We start from the raw sequence: 23,726 nt of genomic DNA on the forward strand, positions 1-23,726 counted from the left end.
AAGGCCAGATTTGGAATAAAAACAAAACATTTTCCAAAAAAGTTTACTTGCTTCTCTAATTAAAAAGGTTTTGAAAATGTCTTGCTATTTTATCCATTCATCTTCTGTACCACTTCATCCTGTTGAGGGCCATGGGCATAGATATAAACACCAGATGTCTCGCCTGCACTGTGCGCCAATGTCAAGAAACGTGAGCGCAGGACGGCCATCTTGGGACAGGGCTGCTCCATCATTCTTAACATTACAGTCAATGGAGCACGTACCTTAAAATAACTGTAGATCGTTCAAATGTCCCAAAATGCTCAACTGATTTTCATTTTTGTTGTTAGATATGACACAAGAGTTGATACGAACAACTATTTCGCGTTTTAAAAAAACAAAAACAAAAAATTCTGCCTGAATCATAGCCACGTTAATAAGGTTGGTAATAAATCAATCCGTTTTTAAATCCGTCAACTATAGCACAGCCTGTCCTAAAATGGCCGACCAATGTTGACGTTGCTGATTACGTCATAAGACATCTACTGTTTATATCTATGGTCATGGGTCGGGGTCTATTCCAGCTGACCTCGGGTGAGGTTCAAGTACTGGTGGCCAGTCTGTCATGGCGCACTACTGCATAGACAAACAACCATTTACCGCCCCGCAACCAGTGACTTTAATCTATCACACAACATTTGATGTTTAAGTATATTTCCAATGTGGGTCTTAGCAAATTTAGTGAGAGATCAGACACTGAGTTAACATATGAATTCTGTCTTCCAGACTCTTCTCCCAGCAGCACCCCAGCATCAGATCGTAGCTCTCCCAATGACAGCCTGCATTCAGACAATGGAGGCCTCTCACTTGCTCAAGAGGTACCAACAGTAAATTGCTCCAAATGATCTGAGTATGTGTATGTATAGTTAGAGCTACTAAATAATATGGTATCAAAGTACTTGTAGCATGAATGTACTGCATTTTGTAACTATTCTACTGATCAAAATGAACATATTTGTGTGATCATTCGTCAGGCACTTTGCAATCGATTTGTTCTTATGATTCAGGCACAAAGGCTTCTGCTGAAGGAGGGTCGATTGGCCAATTTCACTCTGCCCGCCAACCCGACTGCCAGGCCCAACATCACTGCAGGGCTTCCTGCACAGGTGAGACTGACCAACTGATTGAACATTGAATTGCAAACAAGGCCAACTGTCAAATGTGCTTCGTCTTGTTGCCAGATGCATGCGTTAAGAATGTTTTCTTAAGAATAAAAGCAGATTCTGTTTTTTGTGTGTGTTTTTTTGCATATCCAGGTTGACCTGCGAGTAGCCAGGACTCTGGCAGTATCCGCTCTGTCTCAAGTCTATTTACCTCTCGATGGAAGTTTTCCATCTCAGGCTCACAGCCTGCAGCCTGTATTCTTACTGGAACCGCATACTGGGCTTGTACACTCGCAAGTCATCTCTTGTGAGTAATCAATGACTTAAATAGTTTGTCTATTGCAACAAAGAGCTCAACATTTGGCAATCTTCAGATATCATGTAACACACATTCACTCTGACATGCACACATACACATAAGGGGCGTGGTTTATTGATTGCATTTTTCCCATTGTTATTTGAAAAAGAAATGAGAATGTAAAAGCATTTCGCTCGCTAATTAGTCTCCATGACCACCTTGAGCAAAGATTTAAAAAATGGAAACTATGGAAGTAATTATTGCAGGCCAGTTCTTTTGTCTAGAACTTGTAGCTACAAGAGATCAATTGCATTAAATTAATTTAAGTTACGTTTTTTTAATGTACATAATTAAAAAAAAAAGTTTTTAGTGCTGCATTGTACTATTATAAACTACAATCTACTGTATCATAATAAAAACAAGGGCTCCTCCTAGTGGCCATTGTGTATTACTGCATTACATTCTTCAGCACTATACAATACTGTGAGCTTTTTTTTAGATGTCTTATTTTCTTTAATACAAATTCATTATTGTAACTGAATTCTGCAATTTCATCATTAACAAATTTTCCAATCTATTTTTTTTGCCCCTCCTTGTTTTATTATTGCACAATATTCACAGATCAAGGTTTGAGTCCACCTGCTCTGCAACGGCGACCTCACTTGTCCTCCCCTACACGAAAGGAAGGCCTCACCATCTTTTCCTCCCACAAACCCTTGGAGCGAACACGCTCAGAACCTCCGCCCTACAGCCACTCGCCCCTTCCTCTGCATGCCAGCCTGCACTGTCACACTCAGCACCAGCTGCCTCAGCAATGTCACAAGAGTGGGCTGGAGAGGTTTAAGTTGAATTCGCTCCTCAGGAAGGTGAGCGGTTACAGATGCACACGCATGCATGTCACACTCAATGTTATGATTTGACACGAGGAATGTAAATTTCATAATACCATTAATAATCCTCATCTGACTCAGATCCCATCAGAAGACATGGACCTAGAGGAAATCGGATCTGAGTCCGGGTCCGTGTGCGGCTCTGAACCGGGCTCGGTTTGTGAGGACAGCTATCGCAGGAGACAGAGCTCTGCCAGCACTGACTCCGTTAATGACACAGAGTCCACGACGTCATCACGGGAAAGCCTGATTGAGACCTCACATTCCATCGGTCAGGTAAAATCCACGTATAGTGCAGAACATTGTTTTGTGTTTGCTGTGCCTCATCGTTGGGGTGCGAGATTATGAGATTTTTTTCTTCAAATGCTTGAAATGCTGTAGGTACTAAATAGAGCAACAAGCATTATATGCTCGCTGCCTTAAACATTCAGGAGGAATACTTGACATTGAATTTTAATTGTGTGAGTGTTGAGCCTTTACACATTATGGTAATCTACATCACTAACTTTAACATTTTTAAATAAAAGCCCCCCTTTTGCTCGTATAATTTCTACATTTTTGACTTTTTTGATACAGTTCATCTTATCTGTACTGCATTTTTTTTCAAAAGTTCAAAGTAAATGCCAAAAAAGTAAAAAATAATAATTTTTTTCTCCTCTTATCTCATTTTTTGACCGATTGCAGCTGTTACAGTTTTAAGATGTTCAGCTTATCTCAACAGCAATTTTTTTTCAAAATTTTAATATAAAAGCCAAAAATTAAGAATTGTCTATTTTCTCCTCTAATTTCTACATTTTTGACCAATTACAGCTGTTTCAGTTTTAAATGTTCATCTTATCTCAACAGCAAGAAAATGTTCAAAATTTTAAAATAAAAGCCAAAAATTAAGATTTTTCTATTTTCTAAGTCAAACCATTCCAACTTTAAACTGTCAAGCTTATCCCTTGACCAGATTTTTTTTTTTTTTTGAAAATAAAAGTCAAACATTAATTTTCCTTTTTTTAAAAATCTATTCCAACTATTAAAATTTCAACTTTTTCAGCTCATTCCAGGTCATTGTATATATATTTTAATGTCATTCACTATCATTCTAAATCATTCCAAAATTTTTCATTTAGCCTCTCAACCTTTACACTCAATTTCTCCAGAAATTGATAAAGAAAATACAAAGCAAAGGATGGACAAATCTTTCAACTGAATATACTGTACCTCCTTGAACATTTGTTTGAACAGAAGGGGGCGCTGTAGCCTTAAAAACAGCTGTAAATCAATTTAGACACATTTTCAACAGGCACACCTTAATTGTCAAAAGTAGTTGTAGGATACGGGGGAGTGGAATTTGATTTAATATTTTATCTTTCACATATGCTGCCGTTCTATGCTTCTCTTTTGAATGCTTCACGTGGGAATCACAGAGGCAGTTGGTCCATCGATCAGCGTTTCACATGGACTCGCCTAACGTGACCATCCTGATGTGGCCTCACCAGCCTTTGGTCCGAACCCAGTCCTCTCCAGCCTCCACCACCCTGCCTCCGAATGGATCCACGAGCGTGCCTGTTTCTCTGTCCAGTCCTGCCCACGATGTCAAGCTCCGCTTCACCACTGGTGAGTTGCACGGAAAGAAAGCAAAACAAAACAACACCATTTTTTCTTTCTCTGCCTGTTAATATTTCCATTTGAGTGGGAATGTTTGATGCCACTTTTTTTTCCAGACCGATACCAATTCGAGTATAGCAGTTCTTCTGCACCATGATTTAATGTTTAAAAAATGACCATTGACAGATTCAACACCTCTAAAACACTTCCCAGCTAAAAACTCTTGAATGGTGGTTTTGTTTCAAGGCTGTTAATGTTCTGCTGCCAAAACTCTGAGAATTAAGCTACCTCACAGCAAGTCCAACTGGCCTGTGCCATGTTTATTGTCCTCTGACTTGCACATGTGCATTGAAGTGGCTTTGGCGAGGAACTAGTGCGGGTTTGCGGTCAATGGGAAGGTGGAAGCACTCACCATGCTGACATGCTAGAAATCCAACCCTGTGGAGTCTGTGAACTGCAACTGGCATTTATTTGGCTTTTATGACCCCGCTGTAACTGCAACAAATACAAAGCGATCAGACACGAGAGATTTGGGATAGAATCACGACAAAATTGAAGTAGTTGGTCGCTTTTACTCACAAGTGACAGCGTGTGTATTTTGACGTGAAGTGTAATTAGATTGTGAGTCGCAAGTGATCCGGCCACCCACTGCCTTCTCTGGAATGGGTTCAAATGCAGAGTACACATTTTGCTGTTCATTAAATATGACAAATACATTTTTGTTCAGCCAGTCGTTTTTTTTTCTGCGTAGGTATAATTTATGATGCTCAGATGCAAAAGCACCAGTGCACCTGCGGGGACAACAGCTGCCACCCCGAGCATCCCGGGAGAACCCAGAGCATTTGGTCGCGACTGCATGAAAGAGGCCTGCGGAGCCAGTGTGAGGTATTTGATGTTTGTCTTCATTGTCCAGCGTTATGTTTCATTCCCATTTTTCACCCATCTCTACTGTATGTATATGTGCGCGTTTTTGTGCGTATGCGTGTAGCATCTACGAAGCAGGAAGGCCACTTTAGAAGAGCTGCAATCAGTCCATTCAGAGAAACACGTGCTTCGGTACGGCACCAACCCTCTGCACCGCCTCAAGCTCGACAACCCCAAGTTGGCTCGTAAGTGTTGCAGACATTATCTGGCGTCATTCCATCCAATCCAAATGATTTCTAAAGCGCACTCAAGAAGAATAGAAATGACCAAAGTGACGTATATCATCAGTGACATAAGGGATCATTCAAATCAAAATAATAACATCATTACTGAATGTGATCAATTTCCTCCTGCAGGAATCTTGGCTCAACGTATATTTGTAATGTTACCATGTGGAGGAGTGGGGGTGAGTCTAACTGCTTTGTGCATCTTTCAAACATCATTCAGGAATTCTAACACATCTGATATCGGCCGATATCAATACTGATTATTTGTAGTCAAGGAGGCCGATAACCGATATTTCAAGCCGATATTCATTTGCAGTAAAAGAGATAATATTAGCGTCAAAAAAATAAATAAATAAAAAAACTCATGCTTTTAATTTTAAGCATATTAAGTATAGACAGATTTGTTTACAAATTAAAACAAAAATTGCAGAGCGCTTCCATGGTTATCAGCATGTGTTAAGCTAAATTAAAATCTAAGCAAGTAAATAGTTCCCTAAAGTTTTAATATCTATAAATAAAATGTTGAAAGATTTCACCACAATTTCTTAATTTAGATTTTTTTTTTTTTTATAAAAAGTGTAGGGAGTTCACAGTGTCAGCATCATCTTTTATAAAGTGGAAATTTAGTTTCAAAAGATCTTCACAGACAGTGAAAAATTGTCTGAAAATGTTCTAAATGTTTTTGCGACAAAAACTGTCTGTGAACATCTTACAATTCCTGCTGAAAACCCTAAATTCGCTACGTTTGCAAGAATTTACGGCTCAGTGAGCTTTAACGGCCTTCAGATTCGTAAAAAGACCAACGCTGATATTTGTCAAAATGCCAAATATTGCCACCGATAATCGGTCTATCCCTACTTTACTTGGATCACTGCAAATATATTAAATATAACATGCATCAGTGTTTAATTAAGCCGATATACCCTCAAATAGTGCAGTTTTAAAGGATTGTCTTTAAAACCGGAAACTCATTTTTTATAACGATATAATTGTGCAAAATATACTTATTTTTGGTAAAAATGCCCGTGAAAAAAAATCCTGTGGAGCAGTCAACATACTAGCTGAAAAGGCATTTATATGAAAGGAGAGTAGAAGAGAGGGGGCTGGGTGTCAGTTGATAAGACGACTGATCTGCCTGGATTTCCGGCTCATGACTTTGCTTGCCGAGTTATTGAAACAAGATGGCAACGTCTGCGATAAAAGAAATTCCTCTGATTTCATTGTTCCCTTGTGGGTCACTGCCAGACATGTGACTTCAAAATAAGTCTTGTAGAAAGAGGCTGAATGTTGAATCTGCAATGGTCAACAGCAGAAGAGATGAAAAGTCCGATCCAACTTCAAGGCAAATTCCTTTCGCAAAAAAAAAAGAAAAATGAATAAATTAATCAAATATTACATTTATATAAATATTGTTATGCTTAAAGCTCTATATACATAATGTTCATTTAATGATTTTGTTATTTTGCTGACAGGTGGATAACGACACAATCTGGAATGAGCTTCACACGGCAGCAGCCTCTCGTGTCGCTGCCGGCTGTGTCATCGACTTGGCACTGAAGGTGGCACAGGGAGAGTTGAAGGTGCGTCTTCATTGCAGAATACATTGTCATCGCTGACATTTATGCAGGGATTTTCAAATCTGCAGTTAAACCGGGTAGAGTGTACTTAAATAATACACCTTAAACCAGGAATCCTAGATCTGGCATCGAAATGCACAACCTACATTTTTCCTTTTGTCCCATTACTAAGTCATTGGTCATAATATTCCCTTGGATATCAAATTCATGTCTTGTCCTCGGGTTAAAATGACATCTTTTAAATGATTGTTTAGCCACTATCCAGGCATTTATAGTGGAACCGTATAGTGAACATTATTTAAATTATTTATTTGACATGGGTTGCAATTCTTATTCTAAATAAAAAAATAAAATCCTTATAATTTCATTCACAGCAATGTTTTAACATACGGCCGATAAGGAAAATATTTATTTAAATTTCATTTTTACATTTCAGCTATTTTTGAAATTTTGGAAAACTTTAATTTGGAAAACAATAGGGGGTTATTTATTTATCTATTTATTTATTCAGCTATTTATTTATCAATTTATTTATTCTTAATTTAAGACATGCTAATGACGCTGGGAGGTATCGGAACTTTTTGCTAGAATTTTAAAACAAAGATGTTTATTGATCAATAATAATAATTATATATATATATATATATATATATGTAAGGGTTACCTTACCCCTGTGTTAAAAAAAATAAACCAAGTTAAGAGTTGGAGTTTGTATTTTTTTTTTACCATTCAATTTTGACACCCATATTTTCCCTTTTAGTGTAAATGAAAGTTGGCTCCAAATTTCGGTTATCGGCCTCCTTCACGACAAATAGTCAGTATCGGTATTGACCCTGAAAAAAACAACAACAACATATCAGCCTATCTCTACTTTAATGCTCCAACTGTTCATGTGAGGATAAGAATTTAACTGTATAATAAAATGATGCTAAAATCGACTCACCCTTGGAAGCACAAAACACCTAATTGCTTTGTAGATACTGATGGAATAAATAAGTGCTATAATGGTGTTAGTTAACCTTTTATAATCAAGCACAGTGAGAAGTCACATGACATTTGCTAACATTTCTATATCCACATTTGTTTTGCCACTTGCCACTGTATGTAGTTGCTTGTTTGCATGTATTAGTTACGAGTTAAGATAAACATTATAGTTTGTTTTCATGGATTTATCTTAAGATATCTCCAACAGACCCTTCAGGTGTATATACACAGATGTGAATCTTTTCAGTGATGTTTGGCACTTAACAGTCGGCGAGGTGTTGAATTTTTTTCTTCTGCTTTTTCAGAACGGATTTGCAGTGGTGAGGCCGCCCGGGCACCATGCCACTCACTCCTCCCCTCTGTAAGTGCACTATTTTAGCTTTTTCAAAGCATTTCTCAAAGTAACTAGTACTACCCTCTCGACTTGACGTTCAAGAGCGGGCGCATGGGCCATGTGTGTGGTTGGGTGTGCGCTCTATGGGTGGGCGTGAATCTGCGACAGTCTTTGATTGGGAGCATTTAGCCACGCGGCCTCATTCAGATGGGACTTGTTTGTGTGTGTCCTCAGCAATGCATGTCAGCAATTATTTATGGGATGATGTTCATTTTTTTTTACGGGAAGACTGTATATACGCTATATCCTTCGCATACACTCTCACACAGTTTACAACCAGTGCTGACGCGAGCATTCCTCCATTGTTTTTCACACATCGCCATTTTTTTCCACCAGAGTGAGGAGGGAACTGCTTCGCCACATTCTGCGCTCATTCCTCATCACATCCTGTCAGAAATCCTCTGTAAATCTTTTGGCTTGAGCATTTTATGATAAGCGTGTGTTTCACTTTGTCACATAGTCTGTGGCCTCTGCTTTTTTTTTTTCCGTTTCAAGATTCTGGAATCAGCGTGACAGTGTCATCGAAAAACTTTTCCCTCATCACACAAAAAGCATTCATTCCGAAAATATTTACACGTTAGCGTGTCAAGGGCTGTCTCTGCTGTGACTGTCCCAACCTGTGTCCAATAAGCACCACATGACTTGTTTTAGAGGTCCCGCCAGTCCATATGGTGGTTGTTTGATACTAATATGCTGATGATATCCTGATAAACACATATGGCCTTCCTGTTTGTCCACAGGGGTTTCTGTTTCTTCAACTCGGTGGCCATCGCTGCCAAGCAACTCCAGCAGAAACTCAACGTTGGCAAAATCCTCATCGTGGACTGGGTGAGGAGCTAAAGCAGAACCAGGGTCACTGGTTCCCTCATGGACAGGGAGAAATTTTATTACACATTTGGTATCAGTTGTTAGAGTAGTGAACGCACGCAAGCTAATATCATGAGCTCCACTTTCGTAGACGGGCTCACGTGCGCACTCGGCGGACCTTCATTTTTGTGCTGGGGCAAGTTTAGTTTCTTGCGTTTGGGAATTTAGCGGACCATGCTGCGTCTTGCTGGGCGGACCGAGGGTGTTTTCGATTACACGTCACCGGCACACTTGACAATTTAATGATAGAAAGTGAGACTTGACCTTAGACCAGCGAAAAGCAGGTCTAAGTTGTGGTGCAGGTTTGTTTGAAGAACAATCAGACAGATTCATCATGCTTCATTCATAAATATGACAACAGCATGCATCAAAACCTCTGAATCTTTGTAGAAATGCATGTATCAAATACATTATTGTTATCATCATCTTTAATATACTTAGTTACTTACTTGGACGGTCTCTATGTACCCACTTCAAAGAAGCCAACTTATCATCAATCATGAGTGGATATCTTCTTGCCGTTCCTTATAAACGTACTTTGTGCACGCTGATCTCCTGCACTGAATTTAAAGGGGATGATCAGGAATCAAGCGAGCTGCGTTCACTCCCACAACGGCACAAATGACCATTTTTACCTGCGCGCATCTACGAAAAGACCAAAATAAAGAAAACTGCACCCATGTGCACAGTTAGACCGCGCCTTGTGCTAGACTTGCGCTGGGCATGGAAATAGTGAAACTGTCTGGTGCCACGTGTGTGCAATTTTGGAATACACACATTTTCCCATGAATTTCAATACAAGATTGTGAATAAATCCTTTTTCAGGAATGTCGACATCAATATTATTCAGTTTAACCACACAAGTCTGACAGTATTTGGGTTATGTCTAGAATGCATGGTATGATCCTTTCAAATCTTCTGTCACCATCCATGCCCAGGATGTTCACCATGGCAACGGTACCCAGGAAGCCTTCTACAATGACCCAAGCGTCCTGTATATCTCGCTACATCGCTACGACAACGGCAACTTCTTCCCTGGTGGTGGACATCCTAATGAGGTACATAGTTGTCATTCACAAATAATAGCTGTCCGGTGTGAAAGAGAATAGAAGAGGAGCGTAGAAGTCCACCTGTTAATTTGCCAGCTTTATTCATTGTATCAATGGAGGAATGCCACCAGTGTGTAAAGTGATGGTGTACAAGTTGTCACAACTCCTGTGACCCACAACCTAAATGTAATTGTTGCTGTTGGCTAAATATTCATGCACTTGCATTTCAACTGGCAATTAGTTTTTTTTTTTATGTCTGTGTTTTCATACACTCCAAAAACATTTGAGTCAAAAATAACACAAATTGGGTCAAAAAGGGATCGACCCAACTTTTTGGGTTATTCAATTTACCCATAAACAACCCCAAAAATTGGGTTGCTTTGTAGGTTAATAAATTAATTTGACCCAACTTTTTGGGTTAAATAACGTTGGGTCTATTCATTTCATTTTTGACCCAATTCAATTGGGTTATTCAATTAACCCAAACAGTTGGGTCAAATGAATAACTCACAAAACAACCCAAAAATTGGGTTGCTTTAGTAATTTAATTTCACTCAACCTTTTGGGTTAAATAACTGAAAAAGTTGGGGCAGTCCATTCTTGACCCAATTTGGGTTATTTTTGACCCAAGTGTTTTTAGAGTATACAAAAGATGGAGATGCCTATAAAATCTGCCTGTGGTCTTTCCCAAAACCAAGCATGGCGATTGTACACAGTCCCATAAGTACCCATGATAGAATTCACAACCCATTGATTCACATTCATTCCCCCGCCCCCAATAATGAGGGTAAATGGTCAATGTTTTCCCATAAATTCCCATGATGAGGACGGTACATAAAAGAATCGGTTGACTTGGATGTGGTTTCGCCTTAAGTGGCCCTTCAACCTCTGTTTAGCTGTGCGGTAAACCGCTGGAGTCTCACTGTCCCCCCGTGTAGGTATATAACTCACCATGGGGTAAGCTTGTGATGTCATCATCATAACGCAGAGTGCCGTGTACCACACAGTAACCAGCAAAGTCCTAATCGATTCCAGCAACCCTTTCAACATGAAAGGAAGACAGAACAGAAGAGTGCACAAGATACTTGCAGCAATAGTAGGAATTGCGCGACTGGGTGTGTGTGTGTGTGTGTGCACGCGCATGCGAGTACATTACCAGTTGGCAGAGGATGGAAGGCCTCATGTGTTTTGTGTTTGCCCTGTGAACATCCCGTGCTCTGAGAGAAGAATGGAGGCAGGCACTCTGCAATGCTCATCAGCATTCTTTCGTCCTCTCGCAGCCCGTACACACGCACACACATGACTACACCTTGTTGCCAAGAGGGTGTCAATCAGCCTCCACACGCTCCCTTCAAACTGACACATTGACTGATGGCAAAGGGCTGAGAGAAGGGCTAAATGGCTGTTAGCAGGACTACAAAGAGAACGAGGAATCCGTAGATCTTCTTTCCAAGACTGGGCCTCAGTTCCCTGTCAGTCCCCCTTAATATGCGAGGTCAAAGGATCTCCCTTAACTTTAAGGTTGGAGGATACAACAATGGAAAGTGCACATTTGAATGAACATTTTTTAAATATTTGCCCTCATTGTGCTATTCCAGGTTGGTGCAGGGGCAGGCGAGGGTTTCAATGTGAACATTGGCTGGACAGGTGGATTGAACCCTCCCATGGGTGATGCGGAGTACTTGGCAGCATTCAGGTAAAAATAGCTATTGTCTCCATCAATTCTTTACATAAGCCTTAGGGATATATATATTTTTTATTTTTTTTAAACACATGATGTTTATTATCTTATAAGTTAAAACGTCTTTTAAATGTTATGCATGCTTTTGAAAACTACTAAATAGTGTCTGTATTTTCAATATTTGGGATATAGTTTAAATTATTTTTAATTACTCTTTTTTAAGAAAATATTTATTTGACTTCAGCCCTATAGTAAAGATAAGTGGCGCAGAAAATGAATAGATGGATGACTTTTAAGTCACACACCCACAGATCAGAAAATTATTCATACATTAAAGGTACCCAGCCCATTTGAGCTTTTATGACAAAAAATATATATACTGCATGTACATTCTAAATGGTGTTATGAATAAATAAATAAATAAATCACACTTTTGGTCATTTCACCCAAAATTTTTGGTAGAAACAAATTTTATGTAATGAAAAAGTACACATTTTAAATCATGTAACACTCTATAAAACGTATATGCGTTATATACGTAAAGTTTTATATAAATGTATATAAAGCGTGCACAATATTAAAAAATACTTTATTTTATTCTTAATACACATTATGGGAAATCATCTTCTGTTTCATAGCTGAACCATAGCAATTTTCTTTTCTCTATAATACTCTGCATCTCCTGACTCTATTTCTAAAAATGTAAAAAGTGTTAATCATAACAATTAAGATCACACATCAACATAAACTTTCTGGATTGTGCACTTGTGAATATTGCCACATATTACAGTAGTTGCACTTGATTTCTGAAGAGGTGACTGCTCATCACTGGAGAGCTCTCCACCTGGTGAAAGCGTTGCTTAGCGCCAAGGTTAGCTACCTTGCAGAGGAATCAAATAACAGTTTATGTGCTTGATTTCATTCTTTCAGTTACTAACCAAAGCTTGATTTAAATGAGTGTGATGATTAGCATCACCAGTAATCCTGCAACTTGAGACCTTCAACTCACGCAACAGGACACAAATATGTCACGCTTGTCAGAGCAGAACTTATTAGTAATATGGCTCTACCAAAATCAGAACTATTTCACAATGGCTACTAATTAGTTTTTCCACATCTTACCTATAATCGTTTGCTCAAACTTTAGGCATTCATTGGCAGTGATATTATCTCTCCTCCCATGATGAACAAATTCACAAAAATGAATTTTTACTTTTGGCTGTCACTCACCTCATATTTTCTTTGATTTATTTTCTTTTTCCTCTAATAAATTTGTTTGTTGAGCTCAATACAGTAAAATGTTTCCACTAGTGGCTCACCACCAGATGATGAAACCGTATTTCAGATCAACATCCCGCTCACTTGGTGGGTGGGCCCCTCGTCAAAGGGAAAATGCTAATGAGGTTACCCGTAATGATTAAAAAAAGAGAAAAAAAGAAGAAGAAGCCATAGGCCTGGTATGCCGGCTTTGAAACACTAAGTCCAGTGTTTACTAGAGTTTAGAATGGTAATTAAGGAACAACTGGTGGTTCTTTCCGGAGCAGCAGTTTGGTTTTGGTTTTTCACCCAGTATCGGGAAACGAGAAGCGTTTTCATGTGTAAAACTTCCTTTGCTAACCGCAATCTTTACAGTATTTGCACTTTTGCGTGATAATGTGGAGGAAAGGTTTCCTGGTGGACGTGCCAGAGCCTCTGGGGAACTTTACATGACACCATTTCCAACCATTTGGTCATTCGTTTCATGAAAACCTTATAATGGCTAAAAAAGCAAACATATACATGTATTTACAATAAATCTTCAATCTACAATAAATGTTCCAGCAGACCCCTCCTTGCAAAAAAAAAAAAAAAAAAAAAAGAGAGAGAGAGAAACCATAGAAAAGTGCATTTGTTTACATAGTTGCACTCCTCCCATATGCTTTAAACACATTTAAACGTATTATTATTATTATTATTGTTATGCTGTTGTCCCTGCCTTGAATAAATGGCTGAAGTGCATCAGCAATTGTGGTGTACTATTTAAAAAAACACATATATCATTATAAACTACAGGTAATGGGGACAATGATAGACAAGTAGATGTAGTATGTTCCACAAAATGAATGTGCAATGTAGCTGGGTAGATAAACCAAGGTATAGCAGGGGAATATGATGCCTTTTACAGTAAGAAACCAAGCAACAGGGTTAGGGTTTTCTCTGATTGGCAATTCATTGCGTAGTAGGGATGGATATTTCTGTCTTTATTGGTATATTGGCTTCTCCTATCCAGGTTTGTTATTTGTTTGACACAATTTTCACGCCAGTTGAATTGTCTGATGCAACTCAGCCATTTATGGCTGAATTGGGTAAACACAACCATCAATATGATTACATTGTAATCAAATTACTATATTGGTGTTTCTGAATGTTTTAAACTGGTTGTAATTGGGCAGAATTATACTGCTAGAAGGAGTCATCATGCTGGAAGCCTGGTCAACGTCCCTTAGAAGTTGACAATAGCGTAAAGCTACATATTCAATTTCCCCATGGGATTAATGCAATAAAATCGATGTATTTATCTATCTATCTATCTATCTATTCTAGATAGATAGATAGATAGATAGATAGATAGATAGATAGATAGATAGATAGATAGATAGATAGATAGATAGATAGATAGATAGATAGATAGATAGATAGATAGATAGATAGATAGATAGATAGATAGATAGGCAGGCAGGAAAAAAAGGAAGAAGTATGTTCCAGCTAGCCAGCTAATGCTAAATGCTATGTTGGGTGATAGTTCAACAGCACTAAACAATACAGTTAATGCGCTCACCATTATCCAACCTTTTTTGCTCTGTCCCGACAGCTATTGGAAGCTGGCTGCCGTTTATCACGTACTGTAACATTTCCCGTGATTCTTAGATGCAAAAGCACAAAGTAGCTTAAGTTCCGGTCAATGCCTATTGCCTGTTACCGATTAGATGCGAATGAGAATGCAAATGTGAATTTGGAAGAAAAGAGGAAATAATTTAACAGCTAAACAGTCCCTTTTAATGGGCTTATTATATGAATCGCTACGACAACTGTGTGATTGACAAATCTAAGCTTGATAGCTCGATAGCTAGCTGGCTAACTAGCTTGCTCACTGCTGGTTGCAATCAATCAGTCGATCAATTACTGTAACTTACCTACATCAAGTTGTATTAGAACAGCATCATGATTACAGTCACTAATTAAGACAAGAAGTGGGCAATATTAGACATTCTTCACAAACTTCAAAGAGTCGAGCCTACTAAATTGCATTGTAATGTCTCACTGCATTTGTTCTCATTACGTGATTAGTGCAACGAAAGGCATAACGCACAAAATGGACACAATTTAATGCATCATAAGTTCCTGTTTATGCTGTCGGTGCGCTGCCAGTTTGCGTCGTTTAATTTGAATCCATTGTTTGGATGAGAGCGTGTTCCGGACTCTCCTCAGGATGGAGGGAAACGCGAGCCAGACTCGGGTCGCTGGTGATGTGTGTCTGTTTTTGGCTGCCTGTATGTGACAGGCTCGTGGTTCCCAGTGGTGCTGAGACTCAAGTGCAATCAAGCAACAGCTCAGTTGCACTGAGGTGAGGCGTCATGATGTTTTGTGTATGTTTGGCGGATCACGACGGTGGTCCATATTTAAGGTCATTCCACTGGCCAGTAGCGCTGTGTGTTCATCTTTCCCTGGCTACTGACACATCCCAAAGTGTGGTGGAGGAGAGAAGAATACAGCGGAGGAGAGAGGGAGAAGAAGTGGGGGGGCGCAATTGTTAGAGAATCCAAAGGCGGCGTAATTAGGCCCAATGGATCCCAGATGGGTGGCTGTCAGTGACGTGAGAAGAGGGACGAGCTCCTAATGGGAACCAGACGTACACAAACGCCTTTGAACTGCCGCCGAAAGAGGGAGAGAATCAAACGCGGCATGGGCCGTATGTGCGCTTTGGCAATCGGCGAGGGAAGGAAGTAGAGAACCAAGGAAAGTGTTCTCCCTGGAGTGCACAGGGTGTCTCATTTCTACCTGTTTGTGACACAGGCCTTCCCTTGCACGTTGTTTTCACTTGTGCTCTCTTTGCACGTGTTCTCACCCGGAACCACCAGTCCATTCAAAACACATGACACTTGTCAAATTTCTGTCATGAGACTGTGTTTTCAAATTGACACATTATGCAGTGAAATGTCAAGCACTTTATCCATGGAGCTCACTTGCATTTTTTCACCACTATTGTTTTTCATGTTTGTTGAGTTTGTCATGTAGAGTGAAATCTCGAAGGTCTAACACTATCAGATCTGGGTCGCTGGCAACAACAGATTTTGTTTTTGGAAATGAAAACACATTGGATGTATAAACAATATGTTCCAGTGTCAAACATTTAATTAAAAACATTTTTTTTACATTGCATTAACTATGACGAATGAGGCTTGATGCACCTTGCAAGTCTCATTTTCAAACACTATTTCTCATGGTGAAAAGAGCAGTTAGCTTGTCTGCCTCACACTTCTGAGGTCAAAAAGTAGTTTACTTTATTACACAATACTTGTGACCTTTTTATTATTATCTTGCACTCCATGTATTTAAAAAAAACAACCTAATACTAAAAGTAATAAAAATTAACTAAAACAAAGTTTTTTTTAAACAAAATTTGCCCTGCTCCCCATGCATCGTGTAAATGTAGCTATATATATTTAAAAATAATAATACTAAAACTAATTAAAATGAACTGAAACAAAAAATAATAAAATAAAAAGAAAAGAAACAATTATAGCCCTGCTCCCTGCACATACTGTAACCATAGCTTTATATATTAAAAAATAATAATACTAAAACTAATAAAAATTAACTAAAACAAAGCTTTTTTGAAAAAATGTAAACTAACAAACTTGTTCTAAAAACAAATTAAAAATATAAATGAAAAAAAGACTAAATAACGACAAAACCAAAACACTTATAGCCCTGCTCCCCGCACATAGTGTAACCATAACTTTATATATTAATAAAAAAAACTAAAACTAATACAAAATAACAAAACAAAGCTTCTTTTTTTTTTAAATTAAAACGAACAAACTTGCTCTAAAAACAAATTACAAATATTTGAATTAAAAAAAAAATCAAAATGAAAAATGATAGTCCTGCTCCCCGCACATAGTGTAACCGTAGCTTTAGAATGCAATGCTTGTTATTTCTTGTGCACCCTCATTTTACACCATGAGCACAAATGTCCGTGTTTTTTGTTTAAAAAAGAAAAAAAAATTCAGACCTTTTATCAGACGTTGAGAAACATGACGGGCCTGTCAGAACCTGCCAAAGAGTAGTCTGTCTTTCAGCTAACAAAAACCTGACCTAACAAAACTCTTATATATCGTCAAAATTCCATGGTGCACTACATTGCAGGCAATCAGGGCTGAATGTAGCCTTAGCAAATAATGTTAGCCTCCATATCTTCACCATGACAGCTTGTATTTTTTTTACTTGAAAGAAACTCAGATATCAGGGTTCCATTTGAACTCCAAACAGTTCACTGAAGGTACATATGAAGTCATCCTGTTTACGTTTACCTCCTCAGATCCGTGGTGATGCCCATCGCCCACGAGTTTTCTCCTGACGTGGTGCTGGTGTCTTCCGGATTCGATGCAGTCGAAGGCCACGCGCCGCCATTGGGAGGCTACAAGGTCACGGCCAAGTGTAAGACTCCGTCGGCCGTGAATTCACCAGACAGAAGCACAAAAGTGATCTAAATTCAACTTGATGTGTGTGCTTGGGTTCCACCAGGTTTTGGGTTCCTTACTCGACAGCTGATGTCACTAGCTGGGGGTCGCGTGGTTCTGGCTCTGGAGGGGGGACAAGACCTCAAGGCCATCTGTGACGCCTCTGAAGCCTGCGTCAGCGCATTGCTGGGAATGGAGGTGAGATGTGTGTGTGTGCACGCGCCTCCACGTACCATCATCTCAACTCTGCCTCCTTCTTGGACCTCAGGTGGAACCTTTGTCCCAGTCCGTGTTGGACCAAAAGCCTTGCGATAACGCTGTGCAGTCACTACTGAGTGTCATCCAAGTTCAAGGTGAGCAAGAATGACATCAACGCAGCGCCGCTGGGAGCATCAACCGGGAAAACAAACGCACTTCCTGTTTTTTGTACATCATTCATTTTCATATTTTTCCTCATTTTGGGATATACTATTTGCCGAATGCAGTTTTGAAAAGCTTCCCAAGTCATGTCGAGCATGTCAATGCACCTTTAAGCGGGGCATGGAAGAAAACTATTTATTAGCGTAATACATTATACATGTTATAAATATAATATTGTTAGGAATCAATTAAAACTATGAATATAATATTAGGAATATTTGATACCACTGTTTTTCAGATTGATAACAGTATAAGTAGTACTCAACTCTCTACAAGTATTTTTAGTACCTAACCCCCCCCCCAAACAAAACATTGACAGATTATTTTAAAGTGAGGCCTATATCTCCCAATATAGAATTTTCCCTTACAATTGCAAGAAATTAAGGGCAATTTTTCATTAATTTCTAATTTCACAAAAGGGTAACTGATACTGTTATTGGCCCCTGCCAATACCTTACCTTGATACCGATAAATAAGGTCTGGTATAGGCCCGATACAAATACCTGGTATCGGTACTCCCCCATCCTTATATAATATTAACTCATTCACTCCCAGCCATTTTCACTGACGCAACCCCCTTCACTCCCGGATGTGTTACTGGATTTTGACAGATTTTGCAAGGCCCACAGAATATTGTGTTCTATAGCTATAAAAAAATGGAACTTACCAAAAGAAAGATTAGTGTCTCTTCTTTCATCAGGAAAAAAAGTACATTTCTATTTGTTTCCGTTTTGCAGCAATTTGCATTAGAATAGCTAAGTTTCATTATTATTCACAAATCTGTTTAAAACTGTGCGTAAATGAGCTTTTTTCAACATGGTAGATCTCTTTTGCTCAGCTGCCACCTGCTGGCCGTTTTTGTAATAACTACCATTTCTTCCACCGTTCTCTGCAGGTGAGAGGCTGCATCAAAGCATTCTGTAGGCTCTAGCGTTAAAAAAACAACAACAACAACATAAAAACGTATAAATGCGTCTTTGGGACACTTAAAACATTTAAAATAGAACATATTTATATGTTTTTGGGAGCAAATGAGTTAAATATATGACTGTATATTTTCTTTATTTACCTTCCAAACCCCATTTCTTATCTTGCTAATGTCATGCAACTCATCAACAGAATACTCGGTAATGCTGGGCCAAAGGCGAGTATGGATTTTGTCACCATGACGACCCAAGGGTGAAGCTAAGGGAAAAAAACTCAGGAAAAAAGCGCCCCTAAAAACATTAAAAGCATTTTCACTCATGGAGGCAGCCAAAATGGCCATTTAAAAAAAAAAGATTTATTATTATTACTATTATTTTTTATTTGAGTAAAGCTCCTGAGGCCCAAGGTAACAGGTTTGCCAATCGCGCCTTCTTTCTCTGATTGGTTGTAACTTACAATAACAATGAATGTTTTCACTTGTGTAACATTTTATAATGTAAAAAATGTTACATCAAACATTTCCTGTGTGTACAGCTTGTAGCGCATTTAATAATGGTAACAGTTTAAGCCTGGAACGGATTAATTTCTGTTATTTCCTTAAGGAAATTGAAGAAAATCAAAGTGGAAAAACATCTCGGCGTAGTTCCCATTTGGATCGTCTGTAATTGAATCTTTGGAGGTGCTCACCTTCTTTTTCTTCCTCCTCATCAATGCTGCTCCCTGGTCACCTCTCCTCCTTTACACCCCCGGCGCTCATCCCTCCCTCCAGCCATCCCACACACACACGCACACACACGCACACACACGCACAAGGCCGCCCTGGCTCCAATTATCTTCAAACACTTCTCTGGCACACGACCTTCGCAACATCCCCTCCTGATTGCGCACAAATGTTATCCCAAGCAAATTAGATTAATTAAAAAATATTTGCAAAGCCACAAGAATGTTAAGCCTATGATTTAGGCCTGGGGAGAAATATATGGGAGTTGTGTTCTCGCAACACATTGGCCTGATTGAAACTTCCTCTCAATGCGTGTCACACGCCCTTTCAGTTTACATTTCTGATGTTCTCAACAAGGATATTTAGACCGCGGGCTGTTTGGATGGCGTGACATTAAACAGCGCCGAGCAGGTGACAGCCTTCGCCGCCAACACGACGTTCATCTTCCGACCCCTCCCCCCCTCTCTGTTTGGCTCGCGTCAGGTGACTACTGGCAGAGCGTGAAGGACTCGGCCGCCACGGTGGAGCTGTCCTACCTGCAGGCACAGAGGCGGTGGCTGAGGCGCGACTCGGACAGCGACGCCGTCGACGCCATCGCCTCGCTTTCCATGGGAGCCGGCGCCTCTGACAGGTTTGCCAAATGTTCGCGTCAATCCTCAAAAAGCCTCGAGTGCAGTGAACACCGCCTACTCGCCGTTCGCTAGTCACGAATTTACGCATATAATATCGGAGTTTCAACAATAATATTCATCCAGTCAGGCTTTAATATTTGCTCATTAGCATGCAAATAGCAAATGGCGCTTCATTTATTAACGCTTTTCCACCTGGCAAGACCCTCAAAGCGCTTTTACATTCGACCTCATGACGTAGCATCAGGAGAAACTGGGGGTTCGATATGTTGGATACTTCGACTTGGTCACAATGGCATGAGATCAAACCCACAAACTCTGGGTTGGGAGACGACCACTCTCCCGTTGCGCCACGCCGCCCCAAAATACAATAATAAATATGCTTACATGTATTTGCAAGCACGTTCAAATATTTACGTATATATATTTTAAATGTACTTATTTTCAAATACATTCAAATCTGTATATATTATTGGATACCCGATAGGCCAAGTTAAAGCCGTGAGGCCACCATATTGCTCCTCCCAAGAAATGTTTCTTAGCATACGATCCTATACATTTACAGTATTGAAATTGGAGAACATTTGAGACAATACTTACGAGAAACAGCATGTTTTATGATGTTTTAAATTTGTTCAAGATAAACAAGAGGGCTTCGGACATTTTACAACTTGCCTTAAATACATGTATAAATTATATGCTTAATGATGTTTACAGGAGGAAAAAGATTTATAACTGTAATTCAACAAAAGATGCCTCTGCCAAATCTAATATTGGGGTCTAAGGAACTGAGCGATAAAAGAAAAAGGGGGTCATCAAAGCAGCACATACCGTCCACTTGTTAATTTTTTTTGATTTTTTTTACTTGTAAAAAAAATAGTGACCACCCCGCCACAAACCTCCCCCGCCCCCCGGCCCTATACTAAGAGCCTACGAGCTATACATGTCTAATTTGCACGTATACCGTATAGTTTATACAGTAGTCTGCTTGCGAGATGGGAGGAGTAAGATGGCCGCCCTGTGGCTTTAACAGCTTGCACGGGCTTGTATGGGCTGTCGGCTATCCAGTCATATATTCAGATCAAGTTAAAAAAACAAGTAAAACATTTTTTTTTTAATTTAATATTTGGCCTACATTTTTGCAATATGTTAGGAAATTAGGTAAGTAAACGTTGTTTATTCATAATTTTGTCTGCAAGGCATGATTTCCCATAATGCAACTGGGTATGCACAAGTCCCCGCGGCATTATGGGCTAAAATGCCGAAAGGAAATTATGCACTGCAGAATGCAGACATTAAAAAAAATGAAATACAGATAAACAATATTTACTGAATTTTCAAACGTGTTGGTATAATAGGTCAAGTGCTAAAAAATTAAAATTAAAATTAAAATATGTACTTGGGTTGTATGTCAATTCTTGTGGCATTATGGGAAAAAATGCTACATATTTGAGCATTTAGCCTAACAAGGTCCAACATACAGAATGGATAGGAAATAGCACCGTACAGCACTGAAAAAGTATGCAAAAGTATGTTTGTGGTGTCAGGAACCAAAAATGAACAGCCTGATGAAGCCTTAGGCAAAACGCATTGTTGGTGTAATTAAATAAATTCGTTTTTGACTCAGTAGTGCAAAGATCACAAAAACGACTCTGGACTTACTTACTGTTAAGCAGCTTACCAGCTGATCAGCTGTTAACTAGCACTTCTGCCAATAATGATCTGAACCTTTCTCTGCATCATCTTGAGACGTTTACCGCCCTGCTTTCTCCGACGTGAACTCCACAAATTAGCCTTGTTTGATGTCGCCACTTTACTTTTGATCTTAAATCACGCTGCTGTTTGCATCACAAAAATACGCAAGCAAACGCAAGTAGGCTCTTTTTTGTGAGAATACTGTAGTTGTAGGTTTCACACACACCAAAAAAAAACTAGGCAGGGGTTCACTGTGCGAGTTTGTAATGTGCTGAATCACATGACTCACAACGATTTTTCTTCTTAATTCAGGAAAAATGCAGCAAAAACGCCAGAGTAAAGTCATTCCACATGAAGAGGGAATCTTTGGAAACGGACGACCTTCTCACGTTCCTTAATGGAAGCACACACACACACACACACACACACACACATAAATGTGCCTGTGAAGGAGAGCAGACATCCACTTATGATGACTAACCAAAAGAAATCATTCATTTTGCACTATATACTGTCGCATGTGGACAGTTTGGTTCTGTTTGTGCTCAGATATTTTCTGGCAAAGCCGGGCTGCGGTGATTCATATTTTTTTATTTTATTTTTTGTAATCTTCTCACTTGGCCTGGACGCAGTGCTTTTGACCAAGCCCATCGTCATCGCATCATAATCTGCAAGGACTTCTTTACACACGAGACAAGCCTCAGAGCGGCGTGACCAATTGAAGATGATTGATGTCAGGTTGTCAGGAGTCCACAGTGCACATGCCCTCCGGGACGGGGGTCGCAAGGACTTGATGTTGTCAAGTGGAACTGTGTGTGTGGGTTTAAAAAAAAAAAAAAAACATTTTTTACCTGTGGATGAGCATTCCTGCTGTATTTTGAAATTTGTACTTAATCCCCTCACGAACAATGGCACTGCCACAGAAGGCCTTTTGTGATTCAACTGACTTGTGCTTGCAACTGAACCTTGTTATTCAAGTACAATGTGCCGTCGGTGGACTGGCAAGGCTTTAAGAATTTTTTTTATTTAATTTTATTTTGATTTGATTTTTCGCATCCCCGAAATGTTGAAAAAAAAAGATCCCATCTCAAAGAAAGGGCTCTGTAATTTTTTGTTATTTATACATAACATTCTTTGAGGTGCTCTTGTATGTAACTGCGCAATGTTTTTTTTTTAATACATTGCGTTTGCTCTTTATTATAATATTAGGATGTTCATGTCAAGCCCTCGCTAATGTGCTGACAATGTGAAAACAAACAACGGCGAGTTGGCCGATCAATGACGTTGACGTTGTACTTTGCATCTGACATATCTTGCTCACCTGTTGTCTTAACGAAAACCTATTTTTGTACATGACTAAAAAGAAAAACTGCCCCGTGTGCTTACTTAAAGAGACCAAATGGTGAAATGAAGTATCTGACCAAGCTACATGAATGACACGTTACATGATGCCTTTTTGATTGTCTCATTTTTAATCTTTTAACTGTTGAAAAAAGAAGAATTATATTCATTTAAAAAAAAAAATGTCTTATTGTGTCCTTGATCTCTGCTGAATAATTTTCGGCAAAGAATTACTTTTTTATTGGATTTTAATTAACAATAAAAAGGAATTACAAATATTCATCAATATTATAATTCATATTATATAGTAATGAATAAGAAATATTAATATAATATTTACAGTAGTCACCAATGTGGTGCCCGCAAGTACCAGGTGGTCCCCAAGGACCACATAAGTAGCCTACAAATAACTCACCAGTGATGGGACATTGTAATTTACTTGGAATGTTCTACAAGTGATCATTTCAAAATGCAAACAATTGCAGAGATTTATAGAAATAAAGTGTTTTATAGTGATACTTTGTTATTTCCTGCCTTGTTTAATAGTAGATCATTATTGATCATCATTAACATAAGCGTCTTCACTTATGTTCATATAATTAGGTATTAATCATTTACCATTTTAAAAACTTTTGAGTCAA

The 23,726-nt window shown here is 39.0% G+C and overlaps 1 protein-coding gene across 1 annotated transcript in view; it reads left to right on the forward strand.

Annotated features, from left to right (window-relative positions):
* The window catches only part of LOC147167000 (histone deacetylase 7-like), a 41,291-nt gene extending 17,690 nt beyond the window's left edge, over positions 1-23,601 (forward strand). Inside the window, exons 7-25 of the mRNA XM_086087916.1 lie at positions 766-857; positions 1,047-1,145; positions 1,296-1,449; positions 2,062-2,306; positions 2,412-2,606; positions 3,746-3,935; positions 4,678-4,811; positions 4,915-5,035; positions 5,207-5,256; positions 6,550-6,657; positions 7,944-7,999; positions 8,773-8,860; positions 9,838-9,957; positions 11,547-11,644; positions 17,211-17,329; positions 17,417-17,550; positions 17,621-17,705; positions 19,904-20,051; positions 22,057-23,601. Coding sequence (XP_085944042.1) covers positions 766-857; positions 1,047-1,145; positions 1,296-1,449; positions 2,062-2,306; positions 2,412-2,606; positions 3,746-3,935; positions 4,678-4,811; positions 4,915-5,035; positions 5,207-5,256; positions 6,550-6,657; positions 7,944-7,999; positions 8,773-8,860; positions 9,838-9,957; positions 11,547-11,644; positions 17,211-17,329; positions 17,417-17,550; positions 17,621-17,705; positions 19,904-20,051; positions 22,057-22,084 — 2,264 coding nt within the window. The 3' untranslated portion in view covers positions 22,085-23,601. The remainder of the gene's footprint in view (positions 1-765; positions 858-1,046; positions 1,146-1,295; positions 1,450-2,061; positions 2,307-2,411; positions 2,607-3,745; positions 3,936-4,677; positions 4,812-4,914; positions 5,036-5,206; positions 5,257-6,549; positions 6,658-7,943; positions 8,000-8,772; positions 8,861-9,837; positions 9,958-11,546; positions 11,645-17,210; positions 17,330-17,416; positions 17,551-17,620; positions 17,706-19,903; positions 20,052-22,056) is intronic.
* The last annotated feature ends 125 nt before the right edge of the window (positions 23,602-23,726 follow it).

Source organism: Leptonotus elevatus, chromosome 10, assembly GCF_054856555.1.
Source record: "Leptonotus elevatus isolate MCC_2025b chromosome 10, RoL_Lele_1.0, whole genome shotgun sequence".
Lineage (NCBI taxonomy): Eukaryota > Metazoa > Chordata > Actinopteri > Syngnathiformes > Syngnathidae > Leptonotus > Leptonotus elevatus.